Raw genomic sequence first — 22,887 nt, forward strand, 5'->3', positions numbered from 1 at the left:
AGAACTTTGTAGAACAAGCCAAAGAGGACAACAGAACCCCTGCCCTCAAAGGACCCGGCGGAGCCTCCATGAGGGCAGGATCTGGTTTTTACATCTGACACTTAGAGCAAGCCCTCAAAAATGTATTTGTTGGCTGACTGACATGGAGCTTACCATCCAGGCAGCCACTCAAAATATAGCCACAGCAGCAACAGAAGACAACGTATGAGGAACACCAACAAGAAGGGGCTCAGGATGAGGTGTGAGAAAGGTCTCATGGGGCTTCATGACCCTGGTAGGGAGCACCCACGAAGCCCCTCACTGAGACATGAATACTGTTTTGTTTTGTTTTTTGCTGAGCTAATGGCCAATCCTCCTCGTTTTGCTGAGGAAGATCAGCCCTGAGCTAATATCTGTGTCAGTCTTCCTCTACTTTATATGTGGGTCGCCACCACAGCATGGCTGGTAAGTGGAGTAGGTCTGCGCCCAGGATCTGAACCCGCAAACCTGGGCTGCTGAAGCAGAGCGCATGGAACTTTAACCACTCGGCCACAGGGCCAGGCCCAAGACGTGAATACGCTTACTCCTGAATGAGAATGATGGGTGCCACCTCTCCCAAGGCTATGAGAACAATCCTGTTTCATTCTTGCAAAAACTCTACTCTGTACAGTTGTCCTCATTTTAGAGCTGAGGAAATGGAGGCTGGGAGAAGTTAAACAACTTGCCCCAGATCACACAGTGGATATGCCTTGCAGCCAGAACCAGAACACTGATCTTGATTCCACCTCCAGCGTTCTTTCCTGAGAGCTTCTAGGCAGGAATTCTGAAGAGAGAGGGCAGGGGTTTGAATGATCTGACCTATGGAGAAGCCCGGGGTTAACTGCTCTCCCCTGCACTGTGGTGGAGGTTTACAGTAAGTAAGACAGATTCTTCCTATGCTCATGGAACCCCATCCTGGCAATGGTGAGGGGAGGGAGACAGATGATGAATCCTGAAAACAAATAAACAACAAGATGATCCTACCCAGAGACAAGGGTTGTGAAGAAAATACAATGAGCTGACGAGATGCAGGGGGAGGGTAGCTTTTTAGGGGAGTCAGAAGAAGCCCCTTTAAAGAGGTAACAATTGGGCAGAGAGCATACAGCAGACACAAAATTTCTAAGACAGGAGCAAAAGAGGCAGAAAGGCCAAGAGGCTGAATCATAGTGAGCAAGACAAGGCTGGTGAGGGCATCAGGGCAGCTTACAGAGGACCTTATAGTTCATTTAATGAATGTGGATTTTATTCTGAGCAATTAAGAAGCCACTGGAAGGTTTTAAGCAGAGCAGTGAAATAATCTGATTTTTTTTTTTTAAAGATATCTCTGGCTGCTTTGTAGGGGACTAAGACTTGGGTAAAGAGAGCAGATTGAGCTGTCATACATTAGATCTCTCCCACATGATAGGTAGACATGCTAGAAAAAAAAAACAAAAAAAAAATCATTTACATGTAGATGAACTTGAAAGCATCTCCAGGTACCGGAAAGCTACTGCAGCAAATGAGATTTGAAGCTACAAGCTATGGGATAAACAAACCAGATAAATGCTATAAGGGACCAAAGTAGAGGCCACTAACTGTGTGAGCATCAAGGATCTGGAACTGAACTCCTGGCCAAAGCTGCAAGCCCCAGATCCTTCGTGGGGAGACTACAGAAAAGCCAGAGTCTCTGACCTGGGCTGTGCGTGTGCCAAGGTCCCCCAATACTCGTGCTGTCTGGAAGCTCTGTCCTGGAAAACCAAGTAAACTTGACCTGGAAGCAATGAGCGCTGTTCCCAGCAGAGACAACCACAAACCTGCACGAAGGGTCACCTCCATAATACAAGACTCATGCAGGACCTCACAGAATATAATCTCCACCAAAAAGGACCTCAGAGACAAAAATGACAAAAGATACAGGGAAAATCAAATGCTGTGCAAAGAGCAGATTCAACAAAGAGAACGAAATACTCCAGGAACTGTAAGTAATAGTCCTCTGAAAAGGACTTTAAAATAAGAATGTTTAAAATATTCAACAAGATGATGGAAGAAATAGAAAACACACAGCAAAAATAAGACATTATAGAAAAAGAGCAAGTGAGTTTTAAAAAGAACCAAAGGAAAATTCTAGAAATGAGAGTAGATTTAGACATAACTAAAGAGAGAATTAGTGAATAGGAAGATGTATCTGAGGAAATCACCTAGGATGAAAACACAGGAAAAAAACAGACAGGAAAAATGAAAGAGAAATTAAATAAAATGGAGAGCAGAACGAGAAGTTCCATGATGTGTTTAATAAGAGCTGCAAAAGGGAGAGTAGTGAAAAAAAATCAGAGGCAAGAATCAAAGATATAATGGCTGAGAATTTTCCAGAATTAGAGTAAATGCTAAAACAAATCCCAAGAACAATAAACAGAAACATCCAGTGCACATAGTGCACCACATTAAAAGAAAAGAATCTTGAAAGCTATCAGAGAGAAAAGGTAGATTATCCACAAGGGATTGACAATTAGACAAACAAGTACCTGAAGACAACAGAAGAATAGCCTCCAAGTGCTGAAGAAAAAGGACTAATTGCATGGTGAGAAGGCAGCAGGATCCTAATCCTGTTGCACCTGCTATTCTACCTCCACTTGTATCCCAGCAGCTCAGGCAGCAGAAGGGGGAGTGCCCAGGATGCCAGCTTTGGGAAGGTTCTCATCATGGTTCCCATGGGCACCTGGCACTGCTCCTGCCCCACTGTGTCCACAGTGACTGCTTGCAGCCAAGATGACAAGAAGGAAAGTCAATTCTGCTGGATGGGCACTAAGGAGAAACTCCTAAAAGATCAGCAAATAGTTATCTAATCTGACCATGGAAAAAATGGAATCTTAGGCAAAAAATAATAGGAAAGGATAAATCTTCTGACCAAAAAAGTCTCAACAAAAGGGGGAAAGGCAGCAAAAGAAAAGGGGCAGAGAAGGATCAGCAAGCAGAGACTTAAGAAGACTTAACAACAGAACCAGAACCTAAAAAGGAGGATATTTTAGGCCCCAGTGCAGTCAGAAACAAAGCAGTCTTGGACCAGTCTTAGTAGTGGTTTTTCATACCCTTTCTCCTACAGTTCTAAGCAGCTTCATCAACTATTTTGGAAACGCATATTTTCTGGAGTTCCAGAAACATAGTTTTAAGAAGCATGGAATCCCATCTTATCCTATGTTTTAATATATCTTTAAATAAGTACAAATGCCTTTTTAAGAGGTAAAATCATGTGCAGTTAATTTCAATATAACCAGAAATTAGTGGAATTTTGGATTAAGGGAGGTTTTGTTTGATGTAAACTCAACATTCCATAGACTGTGAAGAGCATAATAAAACAATCCTCTAACATACACACAGCCAAGATGACACAGTCACTTTAAGTGACCCATCTTTCATGTTTGTGTTTTTTCCCTACTATTATTGTCTCTGTGTCTTCTATATGGTCTTTTGTCTCCTTATCAGAACTGTACACTATCTGTGGCAATATCCTGCAAGGGAAGGTCTGGAATTTCCCAAAATCTGTTAATGTGTTCTGGATATAATACATAAGATAACACATCCTGTGTTATCAGGACATTCCTCACAAAATGCTTAAGATTTAGCAATATCTGAAGATTCTGAGCTCTGGTATCCTCTACTTGTGGGTAAACTGTCTCCAAATTTTAAGCTGGAACAGGGCTTAAGTAATTCTTTAGCAACGTATTGTAGCTACATTGCATAGGCTTTTTAATACTAGCATGAATTCATGACGTTTGTGTACTGACCACCAAACAAGTACCATTAAAATCTTGGTTTGTTATAACAGCGGGGAAAAAAAGACAGGGGAACGCAGACATCTTCAGACATACAAAGACTAAGAGAGTTCACAGCACAGAGCTTCTTACAGAAAGAGCTACAAAGTTTCTCTCCCAAAGAGATACAAGTTCAGCCCCAAAGAAAATTCAGAACTCCTAGAAGAGTTCTATTTATATTCTAGAAGGCACATTTGAGAAACAAAAACAACATCAGCCTAAAAGTTTTATATTCTCTTGACATTATCCTGACCACCCAATGAGCCCAAGGTGGAGGCCAGAGGAGAGAGTAGGTGGGAAGCCATCGGTCCCCATGAAAGCCACGCCACCCTCGTCCATGCCATCGTGACCAGCATGAGAATTTCAGTCCAGACATGTTTCTAAGGCATGAACTGCTTCCTGGCCTCTGCATCCGCTGCTCAATTTTCACTGGTAAAGATCCCAGGGCCCCATCCCACCCCTTCTTCCACCCTTGTCACCAGCACTTGGGAGAGAATGATGCAGGGCGGGCTCCCCCACCGGGCGCCCTGCTGGTCCTGGGGCTGAGGCAGAGCAGATCTCAAGGTACCTTCCTGAGCACCGCTCTCCTGGGCTCGGCTGGGAGGCACACTCGCCTGAGGTCACTCTGCAGGGCAGGAGGCACTTTTAAATAGACAGAAGAAGGAATTATCAAGAAATGACTGCCTGGCAACAGAAATCTAAGCCCCAAGGCCCAACCTGGTGATGAACATCTGGTGATTCCATAATTAAGACACTGACACCACACCATCGCTCTGCTCCCTGTGGGCCCACAGAAAATCTGGTGTAATTTCACTCTTCTTTCCAGAAAAAAAAAAGTTATTTTCTTCCTCTTCTTCTCTGTTCAGACATAACATCATCAACACAGCTCTTTAAATATCTGTGCCGGGAGGCTATATTTAGTGACTATTTGGCCCTTAAAATGAGCCTGATTTCCTGTGGCAAAAAGTTCTCAGCAAGGAGAGAGGCCCAGAGAATCGTTAAGCACTAACAGACAACTTTAAAGCTTGAAATGTTCAAACAGTGTCAGAAAAGGAGGGTTACATTGCTTTTTCTGGATAGGTGACTGGCACCCAAGATAGGGGGAGAAAAATCATAATAAAAGGGTGTGTTTGGTCTGAGCACTTCCCAAGTCATCATGGAGAAGAGCTTGACATGGGCAACTCTCTGGGCCAATAAGTGTATGTGGTACACAGCCCTCACTCAGAGAGGCAGGAGGGGAATCCGTTCACTCTCACTCACTCACCCACCCACCCACCCACTCACTCACTCACCACACCTGCACATTTCCCAGTGTGCAAAGCCCTGCGGTCTACAGGAGCTCTAGGTCATGGAGCAAACAAGATACACAAATCGTGGGACTTAGGCTATCCCCAGAAAGGGCCCATGGCGGGGCATAAAGTGAGTGCTGGGGGTAACCTGGAGGGTGGCAGGCACTTCCACTGGGTCCATTCGGGAAGGCTTCGGGGGGGGGATGGGGGTAGGGGTGGGAAACAACCACCAGCACTGGCCACTGCTCTGGACCCTCTCCTTCAATCCACTCAATGAGCCCAGATGTCAGTACATTATCCCTTGTTACAGACGAGTAACTTTCCCAAGATCCCCACAAGATAATAAGCCAGCAAAACTGGAGCTGAAACCAAGACTGCCTGATTGCAAAGTGCTTACCTACCAGTTGTAGGCCCACCGCAACAGGCGAAGGCTGACAGAGGGCATCTGCTAGGCTGCTGCAAATGTCCCTCTCCATCTCTGCCCCCAAGACCTGGGCACACGGAGCAGCTCCTCTTTGGAGCGGGCCAGACCTTTTCCCTCCTCCGACATAGCCTGGACTATTCCCACTTTCCCTTCTCAGAAACCCCTGTCCTGTCCCTCTGTGTGTGCACATCTCCAGTGTCCCCAGGATGACCCAAGGGAGTGACGGAACGCACATTTACTAGCCCTAAGGTTTGCCAAGAAACGTGCATTCTTTTTATTTTTAACATTTTAGTTTGAGATAATTTTAGACTTTCAGAAGAATTGCAAAAATAGTACAGAGTTCCCGTAGATGCTTTGCCCAGCTTACATTAACTAACATCTTACATAACCATAGAAGAATCATCAAAACTAAGATGTTAACCTTGGTACAATGCCGTTAACTACACTACAGGTTAATTTGGATTTCTCTAGTTTGTCCACTACTGTCTGCTTTCTGGTCCACGATCCAACCTAGGACCCCACCTTGCATTAACTGTTATGTCTCCTTAGTCTCCTCCAGTCTGTGACAGCTCTTTTGTCTTTCCTGGTCTTATACGACCTTGACATTTTTGAAGAGTACTGGTCAGTTATTTTGTAGAACGTCCCTCAGTTTGGGTTTGTCTGATGTTTTCCCCATGATCAGATTAAGGTTATGCACTTTTGGCAAGAAAACCACATAGGTGATGTGCCAGCTGGGTGTATCATGTCAGGGGCCATTCATCTGAATGCAACGCCTTCTTGAGTGTCTCTGGATCCCCAGGGTAACCTGTGAGACAGGTACTGTTACCCACAGGCGGGCCAGTGTGTTCAGGGCATGGTCCAGGAAAACACCTCCTGAGATCTCTTGGTAATTCTTCCTGTGGTTCTGCACACCACCCTCTGGAACAGTGCACCCGAACCCGGGGACTTCCCGTGTGTGTCCTCGTCTAGATGACCCTCAGTTCAGGCCTCATCAGGGAGCAGATAAACCAGGAGACCAGGACCCATTCATACTTATCCAACAGCCATGTGCCTACTTTGTGCCAAATAGTACACTAGCCCCCAAAACCTACGTGTTACTAAGTACTGGTAAGAGAAGGATAATAAGAGCTGATGTTCTGAGCGCTCACTACGTGTAAGGCAACGTGTTGAGCATTTTTCACGCATTTTGTCACTCACCACTTTCACCAACCCTACGATGTAGGCATTTTTATTACTGTAGATGCTCTTTCAATGGATCTCTACTTGACTGATTCCGATTAACCTACGCCTGCCAGCATCTCTGCAAAGCAGTCTGCCTGGGACCCATGCTAGGCGAACTTTCTGGCTCTCAAGTCCATGCTCATCACCTCTCTGGAGTCTTGGGGCACAACCTGGACCAGACACCAGGTTGGATCTGCCTCAAATTTGGGCACTGACTTACAGTATGTCCCTGGGCATGTTATTGATCTTTTCTAATCCTCACTTTCCTCTAGGAAACTGGACTGAATCAGAGCCACACCTCAGATAATGACAGGAACCAAGGAGGTAAGGTCAGTGCATGAAGCAGGCTGGTGGAAGACAACTGGGAGTGGTGGAGACTGTGGAAAATCAAAGTGTTTATGCCCTGGCTACAGGTTTCAGATTTATTTTTAAAATTTAAAGAAACACCTGCAGCTGCCAGCTTGCAATCACTTCCTCAAGAATCTCTCATATCCCTTCCAGCTCTAACATTCTCTAAGTCAAACAGATTCAGTAGTTTGGGCCACAGGTTTGCAGCAATGGCATCATATTCAGACACTCCATGTGGCCTCTGACTTAGTGTCAAAAGGTTCTTCTGGAAATTACTTTTGTTATATGCTACAACCTAGGCCTATTGGCTAACACTGGTAAGGCCAGGATCAGAGAACACTCCCAGAGTTGTGCAGTGCTCAGCCTGTGCAGATGTACTGGGCAGTCCTAAGCAGAAGGCAGAAGATGGTGCCTGGGCAGAAGTGACCAACTGCAAAAGGCTTCTCACCTGGTAAGTTTTCTGAGTGAGTGACTTTGGCAGGCCAGTTCTTTTGGGGGGCCTAGGCCCATGTCACTAACGCAGAAGTTATCCATTAAAATTAAGTCCAGCCAAAATTAAGCCAGCCAAGAGGAAGTGTGTCATAGAGAGGGAAAGCCAAACAGAATTCAGTGTCAAAGTTGAGAATCGGGACAGCAAAGTTGCTGTAACAAGGGCCAGGTGTGGCCAAGAGGCAGTCAACTCCGACAGGGCTGCTACTTCAGGGACTGCACTTCCAGGCAATCAGCAATGCTCTATGCCTCTGGGGCAATCTCGTCCAGTCCCCTCACTGCACAGACCCTGACTAAAGACCTGTGAAGGGGAGGGGCCCCAGCAGAGCAGAGAGAATCAGAGCCAGGAGAAGCAGCTTCCAGATTCTTAACCCAGCGCCCGGGGAGCTCCAGGCTGCTCTGCAGCTAAGCCCAGGAGTACGGGGACATTCCAGACCACCATCTGAGCCCGAGCAGGCATCAGGACACAGCAGGCCCACCCTGAGGGAAGCCACTCATTTATTCCCACCTCTGCTTCCTGACTCTGTCAGCCCTCTTTCTAGCAGAGCCACCGTCATGATCCTATAGTAACACTGGGATTTCCCACCCGCCTCTTTTAATAGACAGCCCAGCACTTGATCAAAAACAAACTTTTTAAGGTTAAGTAAATTATATCTGTGATCCTCAAACTTGGAATTGCACCAAAGAACGCCATGGCCCAGCAGGAAAGAATGTTTTGAACAGGCTGCTGGATTGTTTTTCCAGGAGAAAACTTCTGTAAGAGCCAAGTGTGGAAGTCCAGTGCTTCATCTACGGCCACAATAAGCATGGATGAAATAGCGAGTGTCCCTCTAGATTTAAGAGGGTGGCCTGCGGCCCCGGGCTTAGCGGTTAAGCGCACGTGCTCCGCTGCTGGCGGCCCGGGTTCGGATCCCAGGCGCGCACCGACGCACCGCTTCTCCGGCCATGCTGAGGCCACGTCCCACATACAGCAACTAGAGGGATGTGCAGCTATGACATACAGCTATCTACTGGGGCTTTGGGGGAAATAAATAAATAAATAAAATCTTAAAAAAAAAAAAAAAAAGGGTGGCCTGTCTGTGCAGCGAGGCACGGGCTCCACTTGGCCTTCTTGCCCTGGAGCACGAGTTACCTGTTATCACCCTGTACCACGCTTTATCACTGCCACAACAAATGACCACACATTTAGCAGCTTAAAACAACACCCATTTATCAGCTCAGAGTTCGGAGGTCAGAAGGCCAACGGGGTCTCACTGGGCTAAAATCAAGGTGTCAGCAGGGCTGCATTCCTTACTGGAAGGTCTAGGAAGAATTCAAGTCCAAGCTCATTCCGGTTGTTGGCAGAATTCAATTCCTCACAGCTCAAGACCTGAGGTCCCCATATGCTTGCTGGCTGCCAGCCAGGGGCCACCGTTAGCTCCTAGAGGCCTCCCTTGGGTTCTTGCACATGGACCCCACATCTCAGAGCCAGCAAAGGCATGCTCAACCCTTCTCACACTTGGAATCTCTGCCGCATCTTTCCACCGCCTGCGGCAGAGAGGGTTCCCCGCTTTTAAGGGCCTGTGCAATTTGATTGGGTCCACCCGGATAATCCAGGCTATGGTCCCTATCTTAAGGTCCCTCATTACATCCACAAAGTCCCTCTTACCACGTAACATAACATTCACAAGGGGATATGTTGGTGGGTTGGGGGTGTGGGTGGTGCGTTATTCTGCCTACCACATCCTACTGCACGCTTCTGAGCCGCAGAAGGAACACCCATCAGCCCACCTGTGGAGCATAAATCAGGAATACTGGCTCCCAGTCCACTGGCTCTGGGTGTACCATGACTGGACACGGAAGCCTCTCTCTGCGAATACGTCCCTCCCACTGAATTCTCCACTCCTAAAACACACTCACCTTTATCCTACCAGTGTTACCAAAACTTTTGCTTTAGTCCAACGTGTCACAGATCACATACCTTCGCCTCAGTGTTGGGTGCCTGCCTTGGAGTGGGAACTGGGCCTATTCCATTTTCTGTTATAGCAACAACCAAATGCAATCAGATCCTTAATATGCATCATTAGTTCATTCAACAAACATTTATTGAGGTCCTACCGAGTGCCAAGTGCCGTGCTGGGGGTGGAGAGGCCCACAAAGAAGGCTAAGCTACAGGGAAGCTCAGAGTCCACTATGGGACAGACACCCAGATAAACACGTTCACACGGAAACACACAGGAATACCACCAAATAAATCTGCCTGGAAGAGTGTGGGGAAACTTCCCGGGGAGGGGCCATCGGAGATGGGACTTCAAGGATGAAGAAGAGTTGGGCAGGGCATAAAGTGGGAGAGGCGTTCTAGGCAGAAAAGAATGGTGCCACCTGGAAAAACACAGAGGCATGAAGCAGTGGGCCGTGCTGGGAGAGCGCTCAGGAGCTGGTGGGTGGGCTACAGGGGAGGGGAAGGGAGGACATGAAGGCTGGTCAAGTTGGCTCGTGCCATGCCAACGGCTCAGAGTGGTGCATAAGAAACAGAGGTTTGTAAAACATGGAGTGATATACAGCTAAGGAGAGGGTAAATCTCACAAGGGTAGAGACTGGGGGCAGGAAGGCCAATTGGGCCGTGCAATAACTAGTTCAGGCCTGAGACGAAGGCCTGAACTAAGGCGGAGGCAGTGGGTGGGGAAGTGGGAGCACAACAGAGAGCAATCAAGGAGACAGAAACAGTAGGACTCTGTGACCGGCTGCAGGGGTGCAGGAAAGTGGGGTGTCAGAGACGACTGAGACAATTTCTGCTTGAACAGCCAGGGATGGTTTATAAACTAAGATTCTCAAAACTGAGAACAAAGGAGAATGAGCAAGTTCGCGGCAGGAGATGGAGTTCAGATTTAGGTGTGTCGGGTTTTTGTTACCAGCAGCAATGGGCCCAGACTGTACAGGGAGGGCCCATCCTGGGATGAGGATCTTAAGGGAAGCAGGAGATGTCAAGTCACTTCCAGGCATGAGACAGGGAGTTGACACTCAATAGGAAGTCCCCAAGAACCCCCACAGTTGTGTCCAAGAGCTGGTCTCTTCAGGGGCCCTCCTGCTGCTCCAGTCGTGCCCATGTGAACCCAGATTCAGTGTTTGCTCAGTTGGGTTCACAGTTCAGAACTGGGACCAAAGACGACTGATGCTCACTCAGTCCTTCGTTCAAGGATTTTATCCTTCATCCCACAAACCCTACCAAGAGTCGCTCGGGGCCACACACTGCACCAGGAAACTGAAGTTACAAAGATGAATAAGGGACGCCACATATGTTTTTGGAATGCCTACCGTGTTCTGAGCCCAGAGAGGTAGAGCCCTGGGCTGACCTGTTACTCCCAGGGAAGTTGCCCTGGATCTTGCTCAGAGAAGAAACTGCACAGCTCATGCCTGTGCAGCTCTTTCGGAAGGATTATAAAAAACGGAGGGAAGAATACAGCATCAGTCGAGACACATCCAAGGAAAACCAAACAGAGAAGGCATTTGCTTTCAGCCAATACGGGAGAGGGGACACATGACAGGCGAGTAAGACATAAGAAGCAGCAGGAACCGCCTAACCTAGAGCTGTCATCGTGGGCTGGCCCAGGGACCACACAGCCAGACAGAGTCCCAAAGAACCACAGTTAGAAGGTCAGTGTTGCTGCCATGTTCCCGGTGACAGGCCCCAAGCTCCACATTCTCGAAGTGGCTCATCCTGCAAGACTTGATCTAAACCTTTGGAACAGGGGCCCAGCGTGAGGTTACGTGTCCAAAGTCTACCACCCAGCTCTTTGGTTTTATTCAAACATGCTTCTTTTGAGCCTGGGGACACACTTTCTTCTCTCATTCTCTCCTAGGAGAACTTTTCATCACCTCATCTATTTTGTATTTAACAGACATCCTGAGCCTTAGCTGGTGCAAAGCCCTCTGCTAGACACTGAGCAACTCGCTCAAAGATGCGTGAGGAACAGAGGGCCCGTCCGCCTCTAGGGAAAGAGACACAAGACGCAAATGAATGGAACCCAGGGCAACATGCTAAGTGTGGGCTAAGGATAGGTCTCCACGTCACAGCTGCATGTCAGAGCATGCTCGGAATAAGCCACTTGTACATGCACGATTCATATACCAGAAGCTTCCCAGTGCCAGGCCAGCATCAGGAGGCCTTCACAGGGGATAGTGTTTGGGAGAGCTCTCAGGGGGTGGCTGGCTATGTCAGTGGCAGGTTCTTAGCCTCCTCAAGATACTGTCTCCTACTCCCTGGGAAGAGGTGGTTTTTTTCTGTTTTTTTTATTTTGAAATATAAGTGCACAAAACTACACAAAACCAAAATGTACAGCTTAACGGGTTATCACCAACCACCAGGCCAATAAACAGATTCATGGCAGGACTTCAGCAATTCCCATTGCCCACCCTCCCAATCACTGACCTCCCCTGCACCCAATGAGAATCTTCATCTCAACTTTTATGGTAATCACTCTTGTTTCTTTACAGTTTTACCATCTAAGCAAGCACCCCTAAATCTCAGTTTTGCTTTGCCTGTTTTAATATAAATGGAAGCATACAGAAAGTGTCCTTTTGGGTCTGCCTTTTCATTCAACATTATATTTGTGAGATTCACCTATGTTGTGAATGTAACTAAGTTTATTCATTTTCCTTGTATAGTATTTCATGGAGAGACTATATCACAATTTATTCATCCACCTACTGTCGATGGCCTTTTGGATTGTTTCCAGTTTGGGGTCATTACAAAATATGATTAAAGGGGCCGGCCCCGTGGCTTAGCAGTTAAGTGCGTGCGCTCCGCTGCTGGCGGCCTGGGTTCGGATCCCGGGCGCACACCGACGCACTGCTTCTCCGGCCATGCTGAGGCCGCGTCCCACATACAGCAACTAGAAGGATGTGCAGCTATGACATGCAACTATCTACTGGGGCTTTGGGGGAAAAAATAAATAAATAAAATTATAAAAAAAATCTATGATTATGAATATTCTTGTAAATATCTTCTGGTGCATGTCTATGCATTTCTGTGGGGTATATGGCTGGCAGTGGAATTGCTGGGTCATTGAGTAGGCAGATCTTCAATCCTAGGATAATACCAGACTGTTTTCCAATGCGGCTACACAGTGTGCAGCCCCATCAGCACTGCACGAGCATTTTCACCGCTTCACATCCTTGCCAATACTTGGCACTGTCAGGTTTTTTTTTTCACTTTTATTTCAGCCATACTGATGGGCATATACTGGTATCTCATTGTCATTTTAACTTGCATTTCCCTGAATACTAATGAAGTTGCACACCTTTTCATATGTGTATTGACCATTCATTTATCCTCTTTTGTGATGTTCCTCCTGCCTATTTTTCTATTAGTTTGTCCTTTTTTTTCTTTTACGTGTAAGTTTTTTACATATTCTGGATACAGGCCCTTCAACGTTTATGTATGTTGCAAAAATTTTCTGGGAGGAATTTCAAATACCTGTCCAAATAAATCAATTGAAAAAGACTTAGAAACAAAAATTTCTGTAGCTCTTCTAAGTTACCAGCCCCAGACCAGGCTTCAGCTTTGAAGGGAGATATGGAAAGGAAAGGACACAATTTGAGATCAGACCCACCAGGTTCAAGCCTTGGCTGGGCCACTTCCTGAATGCCCTTAGGCAAGTCACTTAAGCTCTCTGAGCCTCAGTGTCCACGCTTGAAAACTGACCATAGTCACCTATTGCACAATTGTTCTGTGGCGTAAAAGGGGTTATGCATAAACGTGCTTTATAAACTGCAAACAGTGTTGGCTGTTGTTACACCAGGAAAATTCGGCCACATTGGCTTCCTGAATGGCCGCGACCAGCTTCCTGAGCTGTCTCACAGCACTAACAGCAGAGGCGGCAGCAGCGACCTTTCAGACCCAAGAAAATCCCCGTGCTCTCTTCCACTGTCTAAGCCAGAGGACACCTTAAACCCCATCCTTCTCTTCATGGTGTCAGACTGTTCTGCCCACAGCTGGGAACAGGCCTCCTCCCTGCCTGGTCAGGCAGGAAAACAGGAAGCAGCCCCCACCCTGCCAGGAGGTAGGGCTGACAAGTTCCCTTTCCTAGGTGGGCATCTCTCCAGGCCATCAACCTTCCTGGATGCAGAAGCACTGGCTGCCGGCCCGCCGAACCACCGCACCAGGCTGCGCCCCGCGCCCCACCCAGGTCTCCTTAATTTGTCCTGAGGTAGTGGAATAAGTGGGTTGATGGATGGGGAGTGCAAAACGGTCCTCATCAGTGCCTTGCAGGCAAGGAAACCTTTCAGTGCCCAAGTGGGGCTGGGAATCTGCTCTGCTGGGCCACACAGACACGCCCCATCCCTCCCTAAGGTACAGCACCATCCTTTCATAAGCCCCGCGTCACTGGACCAGGGCCTCATCCCTCACACTTGGGGCCCTTGGGAACTCTTTTCAAGGGAGTAGTTGAGAGCTCAGAAGAAATGCGTGTCCTGACTGCACAGTGTGAAAGCCTGCTTAGAGGAGTTTTATAAGCTAAAGTATTCAAGACCTGGAAGGACCCTCAGAAATCTTTTCCAGCCTCCTCGGTTTTCCCTCTCTGAGGAGTGCTCTCCTATTACTCTGCACTTATCCTAACATCCCTCATGCCCTGCTGCAGACCCCAGCACATGCACAGGTCACTGCCATCAGCCACATCCAGGTGACTGGGACACTAGGCCAGTCCCTCTCCCTTCACGGTAATATCTTCCAGCTCAGAAAGGTCCCAACCAAAGCAGAAATCAGCCCTGGGGAGTCCACGACCACATTTTGGGAATGCTAATACAGTGTTCTGAACTTTACAGAAATTCGCATAATGGACTTGGAGCCCTAGTTCTGGTTCTAGACTCTGCAGACTCTCTCCTAACTGGGTTCTCCAGCCTCACTCTTGGGAGCTGGGCAGGGGCTGCCAGGGTGCCTGGTGCACAGGCCTGGCACACGGGGCAGGCACTCAGTAAGAATTCATTATTGGAGAAATCAAAGGAGACAGAAGGAGAAGCTCCAAAATGTACAAAGAAGAGCTCTGCAAGCAGGGGCCTGCCCGCAGATCCTCTGACTGCTGCACATTCTCACATGGGCAAACAGGCCCCAGTGCCTGCCTCATGCACAGGCCCCTCGGCCCTGAGACCCTGCCCCTGCCCCTAGGAGCTCACAGTCTGGAAGGGAAGCCAGGACGTGGGCTTGGACATCCCGGGACGGGGGAGAGACAAACAGGAGCTAAGGGCCCCTGCTCACTTGAATCCATACATGGCCTAGTGGGAACCAGACTGAGAGGCTGTCCAGTGGGGGATGCAGCCTAAGCTAGGGACTGAAAAGGATAGGGACTAGGGACCCTGATGGCGCCCATCATGCAGGGCCTCTAGGGAGCCAGCAAAGGTTCTTGAAAAAAGGGAGCTATAGAAGCAGTGCTGGGCTTTACAGACAATCCATCTGGCACCAGGCTATTTAGGGGCAGGGAGGATGGGATTACGACGACGCAGGCAAGAGGCAGTAAGGGCAGGAACAGGGAGAAGCAAAGAGAAACATCGCAGAACAGAATGTGGCTGTGAGGGAAAAAGGGAGGGAGGACTCAGAACTAACTGACGCCAGGGAGATGACGGGGACCAGTGGGGACTGGACACAGGCATTCAGAAGCCGGGGAGGCCCACGCTGAGTCTGGGGCATGTATGGCTTACCTGGGGCAGATGCCCAATGGGAAGTGGTCACAGGGGCTGGGAAGTCAGGAGGCAGATGTGGGGAGCTGGCGTCATGGAGGTGAGAGCAGAAACTAGCAGGCGGAAGTGAGGGCAGAGGAAGTGAACAGGAGGTAAAAAAGAAGTGGGATGAGGACAGCCCCTGGGGGACCCCAGTCATTATGAAGAGGAAGGAGGAAGAGAGCCGGATGGGCCAGCAGTGACACAGGGATGCCAATCGTGAAAAGCCAGGCTCCGGGGCTGGCGTTCCTGGGTTTGAGCCCCAGCGCTGACACTTACTTACTTTAGAACCTTGAGCTAGTTATTAACTTCCCTAAGCCTCAATTTCCTCATCTATAAAACAGGGATTATAATTCGTAAGTTTGTTGCAGGAACTGAGAGGGGTGGCTTGTGTGAGGCCTTCACCGCTTATACATAGTAAGTGCGGTAAATGTTGGCTATTCTCACTGGTATTAGTGGGAGGAAACCAAAAGAGTACAAAACCACAGACCCAAAGAAAGCTTAGGGTCCTTCCTACATTTTCAATACCAACTAAGAGGGCAAACAGGGGACGGGGGGTGCAGTACCTGTTATCTTAGAAGCCATTCCTGTGCAGCCAGGGTCAAGAACCACTGATCCCTCTGGTCCAAGCCGAAAATTTTTCAGCTGGTGAATCGAAGGCTGAGCATCTGATGAAGAGCATGAGCAAGATGGTGGAAAGAGCCCCTGACTTAAACATGGAGAAGAGGACATGGCCATCCGATTTTGAAGCCCTGACTTCTCTGTTGACTTGCTGTGTGACCTTAGACAAGTCACTTGGCCTCTCGGAGCCTAAGCTATTAAATAGGATAATGAAAAGAAATCACCTAACATGTTCCTAGTGCCCAGCAGGCCCTCAATAAATATGTTTCTGTCTCCTCCTCTCTAGAACCTGAGTCTCCTGGCTCTTCCCAGCACATGATTCATTAGGATCTTGTACTCTGTTGTGGGCTCCACCCAAAGAGACTGTGGCTCTCTAAGGGCTGCTCTGTGTGTCCAGAGCCCCATCCTCTGATCCCAGCATTCACCTGCCACCGAGCAGGGCTGCTAAAACCTCGGTGTGCACAGCACGACCCGGGGTCTGGTTGAAATGCAGGCTCTGAGTGAGTAGGCCCGGCACTGCTGACAGCTCCCACGACGCCAGAGCTGCAGGTCCTTCCTCCGTCCTCCCCACAGAGGAGCCCCACAGTGGCCAGTCCACCTCCCTGCTGACTCAAGAGCCCCTGTGGGGCTGGTCTCTTGATCTTCCTCATCTCTGTGTCCCCTCCACGGTCTATGCTCTCTAAATGAATGCCAAAAAAATAAACAGACCACAGAAAAAACCATTTCCAGCTAAGGAAATACAGACAGGGATTTTGTTTGCAAGTGGCAGCCCTCCTGGTTCATTCCAGAATTGCCGTCTTGGCCGACATGAGGACAGTGTGGTGGCAGGGGCCCAAGATCTGAATCCCGACCCTTCCACTCACCAACCAGTGGTCCTGCACAAGTTACCAGCTCTCATCCATAAAAATACCCCGCCCCCATGCAGCCTCCATGATGGCCAAACAGGCTTTATAAACTGTAAAGTGCTCCAGGCAAGGTGTCATTATTACAGCATCTTTTTTGAGGGCGAGAACTACTGTTCATCTCCCTAGAGCCTGAAGGTTGCTTGTGACGGGCAGGGTAGGGGACACACCAGGGGTCTGGTTGGAGATGGGGCTTGTGGTAGGCGGGTCTGGGGTCCCCACTCTGGCTGGAACAAGGGCCGTGTGAAGTGTGAGGATGATGCCAGGATTGTTGAGGAGGGAAGGCTTCCCAGAAGAGACTGGCAGGAGTGAGGAGACAAGCTGGTCTGAGGGCACAGGCAGCCGGGACACCGGCCTGAGCAGAAGGAAGGCAGAGAGATCCGAGTCCTTGCAGGGCACAGGCAGGGCTCCTGACCCAGGGTGCAGGAGACAAGGCTGCATCGGGAGGGAATGTGGCCACTAGGGAAAACGTCAGGTAACGACAGATGTCCCCTGTAGCCCAGGGCTGAGCGACACCCAGGCCAGGGCTTCCCGGATGGAACTGAGCAGTCACTTCCTCCCCTCGACCAGCCAGTTCCCATAACACAAGCCTCAGGTGTGGGGCACACACGCCAGAACCAGACACGTTGCCCTCAGGGGGGGGGGGCGCAGTCCTGGGGTGAGGGCTCCAACCTCCTGGTAATTATCCCGTTACCTAGGGACACTCCTGGCCCTTGACTGGAGTTAGTCAGAGGCTGCACGATTACCCACACCTGTGCCTTCTTAGGTCTCAGCTCCCCAATCACGTTACAGCAATCATCATTGAAATAGTGCTCCACAGTTTACAAAATGCCTTCACGTCTATTATTTAATTCCCACAATAAACCTGCCAGGTGAGTATTATCTTTATTTTACAATAAGGAAACTGAGGCTTAGAAAGGTTAGACAGGGCCGGCCCCTGTGGCTTAGCGGGTAAGTGCATGCGCTCCGCTGCTGGCGGCCCGGGTTGGGCTCCCGGGCCTGCACCGACGCACCGCTTCTCCGGCCATGCTGAGGCCGCGTCCCACATACAGCAACTAGAAGGATGTGCAACTATGACATACAACTATCTACTGGGGCTTTGGGGGAAAAACATAAATAAAATAAAATTATAAAAAAAAAAAAAGGTTAGACAATTTGCCTGAGGCTACTCAGCCTATCCACGTGCCCAGCTGTAAAACTCACCAACCTCTTCCAACTCCAATGCCAGTGCTCTGCCCAACACTCAGAGGCAACACAAGACAGACAGTGGTTAAAGGTTGGGACCACTTCCAGCTGTGTGACCTTGGGCAAGTCACTTAACCTCTCTGTGCCTCTAGTTTCTTAAAGTAAAATGTGGCTGACACCCACCTCATCAGTCCTTGTGGAGATTAAAGAAGGTAAAACAATAAAGTAATTAGAACAGTGCCAAACCTAATAATTAGTTACAATTATCATTCTACCTTGGCTGACTCTCATGGTCTCTTACCTCATTAAAATTTTCTAACTCATTTTTATATCTTATAATACATTTGATAGATAGTCATTAAACTAAATTTTTGCAGGTTGACTAAAGCTAAGTTTCAGGATGGTTCTCTTTTCTTTTTCTTCACTCTTCTACCCTCTAACAGTGTCAACAATAGAAACACTGTCTTTTCCTGATCCAGTTTACCTCCTCACCCCCCCCACACACAAGCCACTAGATCAAATCTGGCCAATTACAAGTGTCCCACAGAAAGCAAAACACTGGAAAACACTGACCTAGACTCTCCTTGTTCAGCTATCCCTGGATAGTGAGGGGATATGCCAGTCATGAGTGGAAACTGTCACAAACCTAATTTCCATCACTACAATGGGTCAAAGCTTTATGTGTATTTCTCTATTGCTCCAGTTTTTACTTATTTGAGACTCTAGAAGGAATGGGTTATAAAATAACACCTATTTATTTTTCTTTTCCATTAAAAAAAGAAGAACATTCACACTGTTTTCTGGAGCAAGAAGCCTCGTGTGACCAGGCAGCTAGTCGAGGCAGTAACACCCGTGGTGGACAGGCAGAAGGAAAGCTTCCTTCTTTTCAGTGGTCCAGGCCACAAAGCCAGAGAATAAGCCTCAAACCCAGCTGGACCCTGGGAGGCAGAAGTGAAAGGCCATCTCTCCCATCCTGCCTGGAGTAGGATGATCCAGGGAGAGAACACTCCCCACTTTACATCACCCAGACACCCTTGTAACCAGATGGGCCACAGGCACCTGGAAAGAAGAGGATGAAGTTCCCTGGGGGTGAAAAGCTTTATCCTCCGTAAGCTCCATATTTAGAACACTCGGGTCCTCACAGTCTTTCCTATCCAAAACCCCAAAGCCCTTCCCTCACGTGGTACTGTGTTTGGGGGAAGAAGGAGAACGCAGCAGGGGAACCAGCGCTGGCAGTGGTGGCCCAGCAGGGTCTCCAAAGGTCCCACTCTGAGAGCGAGAGCAGAGAACGAGCCTGCCCCCATGACCTGGGCACTAGAATTAAGAGAAGTGCTATGCCATTTAAAATGAACTTTGCATACAAAGAGCTGATGAACACCAGAAACATGTCAGCTTTATTCAGTCAAATCAATACACCAGGCATTAAAACTCTGAGGTAAAAATGGATTGTGGCTTTTTGTTGATGACACTGAGGAATTTTGGCCCCCAGCCCTGGCTGGACAAACAGGGCAGTCTGCCTATTAGCCGTCAGGCATATCTTGGGGGATGAAACCAAAACCCCAAGTTGGGGCTCCCGGCACCTCTGGGCAGCCCGTCCTGACCAGTGGCGGACGGTGGGGCCAAGCGCGTCAATTCCTGCCCCTGGCCGGCCCCCTCCTCCAGTCCCCAGTCATTTTCCAAGCTCGTCCACACTTCGCATTCCTACATTCCTTCTCACCGCTCAGACCCCTTTGGCCCGGCCCGGGGAGGCCGACAGCTGGGATGCTGTGTGCCAAGCAAGAGGCACCGGGAAGGCGGTGCTCGGGGTGGGGGGATGCCAGTGCAACCGAGAAGCGATCGCGAGGGGAGAAAAGGGCTCCCCATCCTTCACATCCCCAAACCAGCGCCCCACTCTCCGCCGCCACACTTGCGTCTCCGAGCGGCCCCCCAGTACGCTTCCCCTTCCATTCGGTCCCTTTTCGGTGCCTTCCCCTCTCACCTGCCCTGTGCCGCCGGGACCAGCCACCCTGGGCCGGGCCGCCCGGATCGTGCCGTTCCTCGGGGCCGCCCTGCCCTTTTCCCCAGACCAGCTGGGATGCCCGGGTCCCCGACCTTCCCGGGATCGCCTCGACCTGCGCGCCAGAGGCTCCCTCTCTCGGCCCCCCTGCCCCGTCCTCCCTTGGGCCTGCAAGACCCTTACTCCCTTCAAAGCCCCTCCCGGACGCTGCATCTCTCGGGGTGCCCTAGCCGTGCAAGCCCCGCGGTCCCCCGGTCCTCACCTGAGTCCGCTCGAAGCTCTCCCGTTCGGCCGCCTCCACCCCCGCGCCCGCCCCGCGCCGACTCAGCACCTTGGGCAGGGGGTTGGGCACCTGCTTCATGGAACTGGCCATCCGGTCCATGTCGCCGCGCGGATCCGAGTCGCGGCCCTCGGCCGCCCCGGGATCCCCACGGAGCCGCCCGGCCCGCCCCACCCGCTGGGATCCGGCGCTAACGGGACGGCCCCTGCCTCCCATTGGCTGGGAGCGCCGCTACTCTCCCTAGGCCCCGCCCCTCCCAGAGACGCCCCCGCCCCCGCCCCGCCCCGCCCCGCCCCGCGGCGCGCTCCGCCCGGCTGGGCCCTCGGGACCGCGAGGCGCGCAGCGACCGGCCCGGAGGCCTGTCCATCACCGGTCCGCGGCCCCCTGCGGGGGTGGGGCCTAGGGCTGCCCTGACCTGCCCTCGCCGCCCCTGCCACCGCGCCCGCCCGCGCCCGGCGCTTCCCCGCGAGCCACGCGCTGCTGCTGCCGGGGGCGCTGCGAGGTCCCGGCGCGGTGCGCGAGGGTCACGCTGGCCGCGGAGTCGGGCCTCCCGCGGGGGACCCGGACCCGCCCGGGAATGGCCTGTCTACGCTTTTCGGGTCGGGGACGAGAGAGGGCGGGATGGACCGGCTCGGCGGCCGGAGCCCCGGGAAGCGCTGCGCCCAGGCCCGGCTCCCGTAGGAAGGGCCAGCGTCTGCCCGACCTGGCGCCGTGGGTGGCGGCCCCCTACCCAGCTCACCTGCCTCCTCCCTCAGCCTGACCCTGCGCTGAGTCCCTGTCCATCCGCTTTGTAATCCTCACACACCCGGGAGCGCTGGGCCGGGTCAGTGGGAACCTCCTGGCATCTTCTTTCCAAACCCTACATCATCTTGACCCGGCCAGAACGTGTTCGTTGGTGGAAACCCCTGTGGATACTTTGTTTATCCACGGCTCCGGGCTACCCCTCCCATCCTGCTCAGATGTCAGCTGGAGGGAAGTGTGATCCCTAGCGGAGATGCTGAAGAAAGTTAGACGTTTTCCATTAAATTTTCATGTTAAAAAAATGCTTTGAAACTCAAAGAAAGGCATTAAAAATATTTAAACTAAGAGCTTTTTATAAAAGTTCACACATTCAACACAGAAGTGAAAGAGGGGGCGGGCCTTTGCAGGCGCTACGGAGCTACTGCAGGCTTTTGCACAGACCTGCGCTTTGCCGGGCTGGCATTGTGTGGACGGCATTGCGGGGCGAAAGGGCAGGGAGGGACTCTTCGGGGAGACTCCAGCAGTACGTGAGAGACCGAGAGGGCCTACCCCGGAATGGAGAGGAGAAAGTTTCCTCCTGTGGGCGGTTCTGTGAGGAGGCCCAGACAAAGGGAAATAGGCGGAGGGAGGAGGCAGCGGTGGGGCCGGAACTTCTGGAGAGGAAGGATTGAAGGGTGGCAATGTGATGGAGGGGAAATTGCCTTGAGACTTCATTTGCATAGCAAGCACACTGGTTTCACCATTACTGGAACTGAGGGCCGCGTTTCGGGGTGTTTAGGGGCTGTGATGTTGTATGAGTCGGAGCAGCAGCGGGGGAGGGATTGCACCCTGGAAGGGCTAATTGAATTGAGAAAGGAACTATGTGCAAAATTGTAACCTGGAATAAGGGGATCAGCCAGGGAGGGTGAAGCACCCGGGGATAGAACAGTGGGAAGCTGTTACCAGCCCTAGCCCTGAAGGGACACGGGGAGGGCGCTTACCGGAACCAGGTGCGAGCTCTAGTCTTGGGAGAGGAGGCACCCGACAAGAGCCGTGGCTTTAGGTAGAAACCCAGTCACTGGAAGAGCCCAATCTCTCTCTATCCCTCCCGTCCTCTGATTTCCTACTAGTGCCTCCCATTGGCCGAACCCAGGGGGAAGGAGGGCAAGGACGATCCGTTAGTACTACCCCCACCCCTCCTTCCAGGCACAGAGCCGAGTGGAGGCTGGATCTGGAGCAGCCCTTGGAAGTTCCCAGCCCAGGAGCTCACAGGACTATACCTACAGGGAAAACAGACAGGGTTCATCATAATATTACCTCTGTGTGCCCATTCTTAGTCCTGCCCCCACCTCATGCTCTGGACCCAACTAAAGAGTGATTTATGATCCTTTGCCCAGAGTTTATAGCTGCAATAAACAGGGGCCCTTTAAACAGGGATTAAGGGATCAGCCTACTCCTTATTAGAATAAACCCCAGTAGGAATCAGGAATTTGTGGTTTGGAGACACCCTGTGGAGAAAGACTCAAGCTAGTTACCTCTGTGAAACTCAGCAATAAAGAAAAATAAGGATTTCTCACTTGCTGCAGCAGCAAAACCCTTTGCCAAGGGTTGAGAGAAACCCTCCTCCAGGATGTAAACTACAGGACTCTGCTAGCTTCTTTCAGCTCTTACATCTCTCCCAGCAATTTAGGGACCATTTGTCTTATGCCTTCTCAGGATGCCCGGTTTTCAGACGTGGAATCCTGATCTCTGGGAAACCCACAGAGACAGACCCACAGATATATAGTCAAGTGATTTTCCACAAAGGTGCAGGCAATGCAATGGAAGAAAGATAATCTTTTCAGCAAATGGTGCTAGAACAATTGGATATTCATGTGCCAAAAAAAAAAAAGAACCTCAATCTTTTCCTCACACCAT

General features: G+C 50.3%; 1 protein-coding gene across 2 annotated transcripts in view; it reads right to left on the bottom strand.

Moving 5' to 3' along the window:
- HIP1 (huntingtin interacting protein 1) overlaps window positions 1-20,387 on the bottom strand; it is a 141,088-nt gene extending 120,701 nt beyond the window's left edge. For both annotated transcript variants that reach the window (XM_058569014.1, XM_058569016.1), the window contains exon 1: window positions 20,233-20,387. In XM_058569014.1, the coding sequence (XP_058424997.1) occupies window positions 20,233-20,352 (120 nt within the window). In that variant the 5' untranslated portion in view covers window positions 20,353-20,387. The remainder of the gene's footprint in view (window positions 1-20,232) is intronic.
- Window positions 20,388-22,887: the final 2,500 nt, after the last annotated feature.

This window comes from Diceros bicornis, chromosome 26 (assembly GCF_020826845.1).
Source record: "Diceros bicornis minor isolate mBicDic1 chromosome 26, mDicBic1.mat.cur, whole genome shotgun sequence".
NCBI classification, from domain to species: domain Eukaryota; kingdom Metazoa; phylum Chordata; class Mammalia; order Perissodactyla; family Rhinocerotidae; genus Diceros; species Diceros bicornis.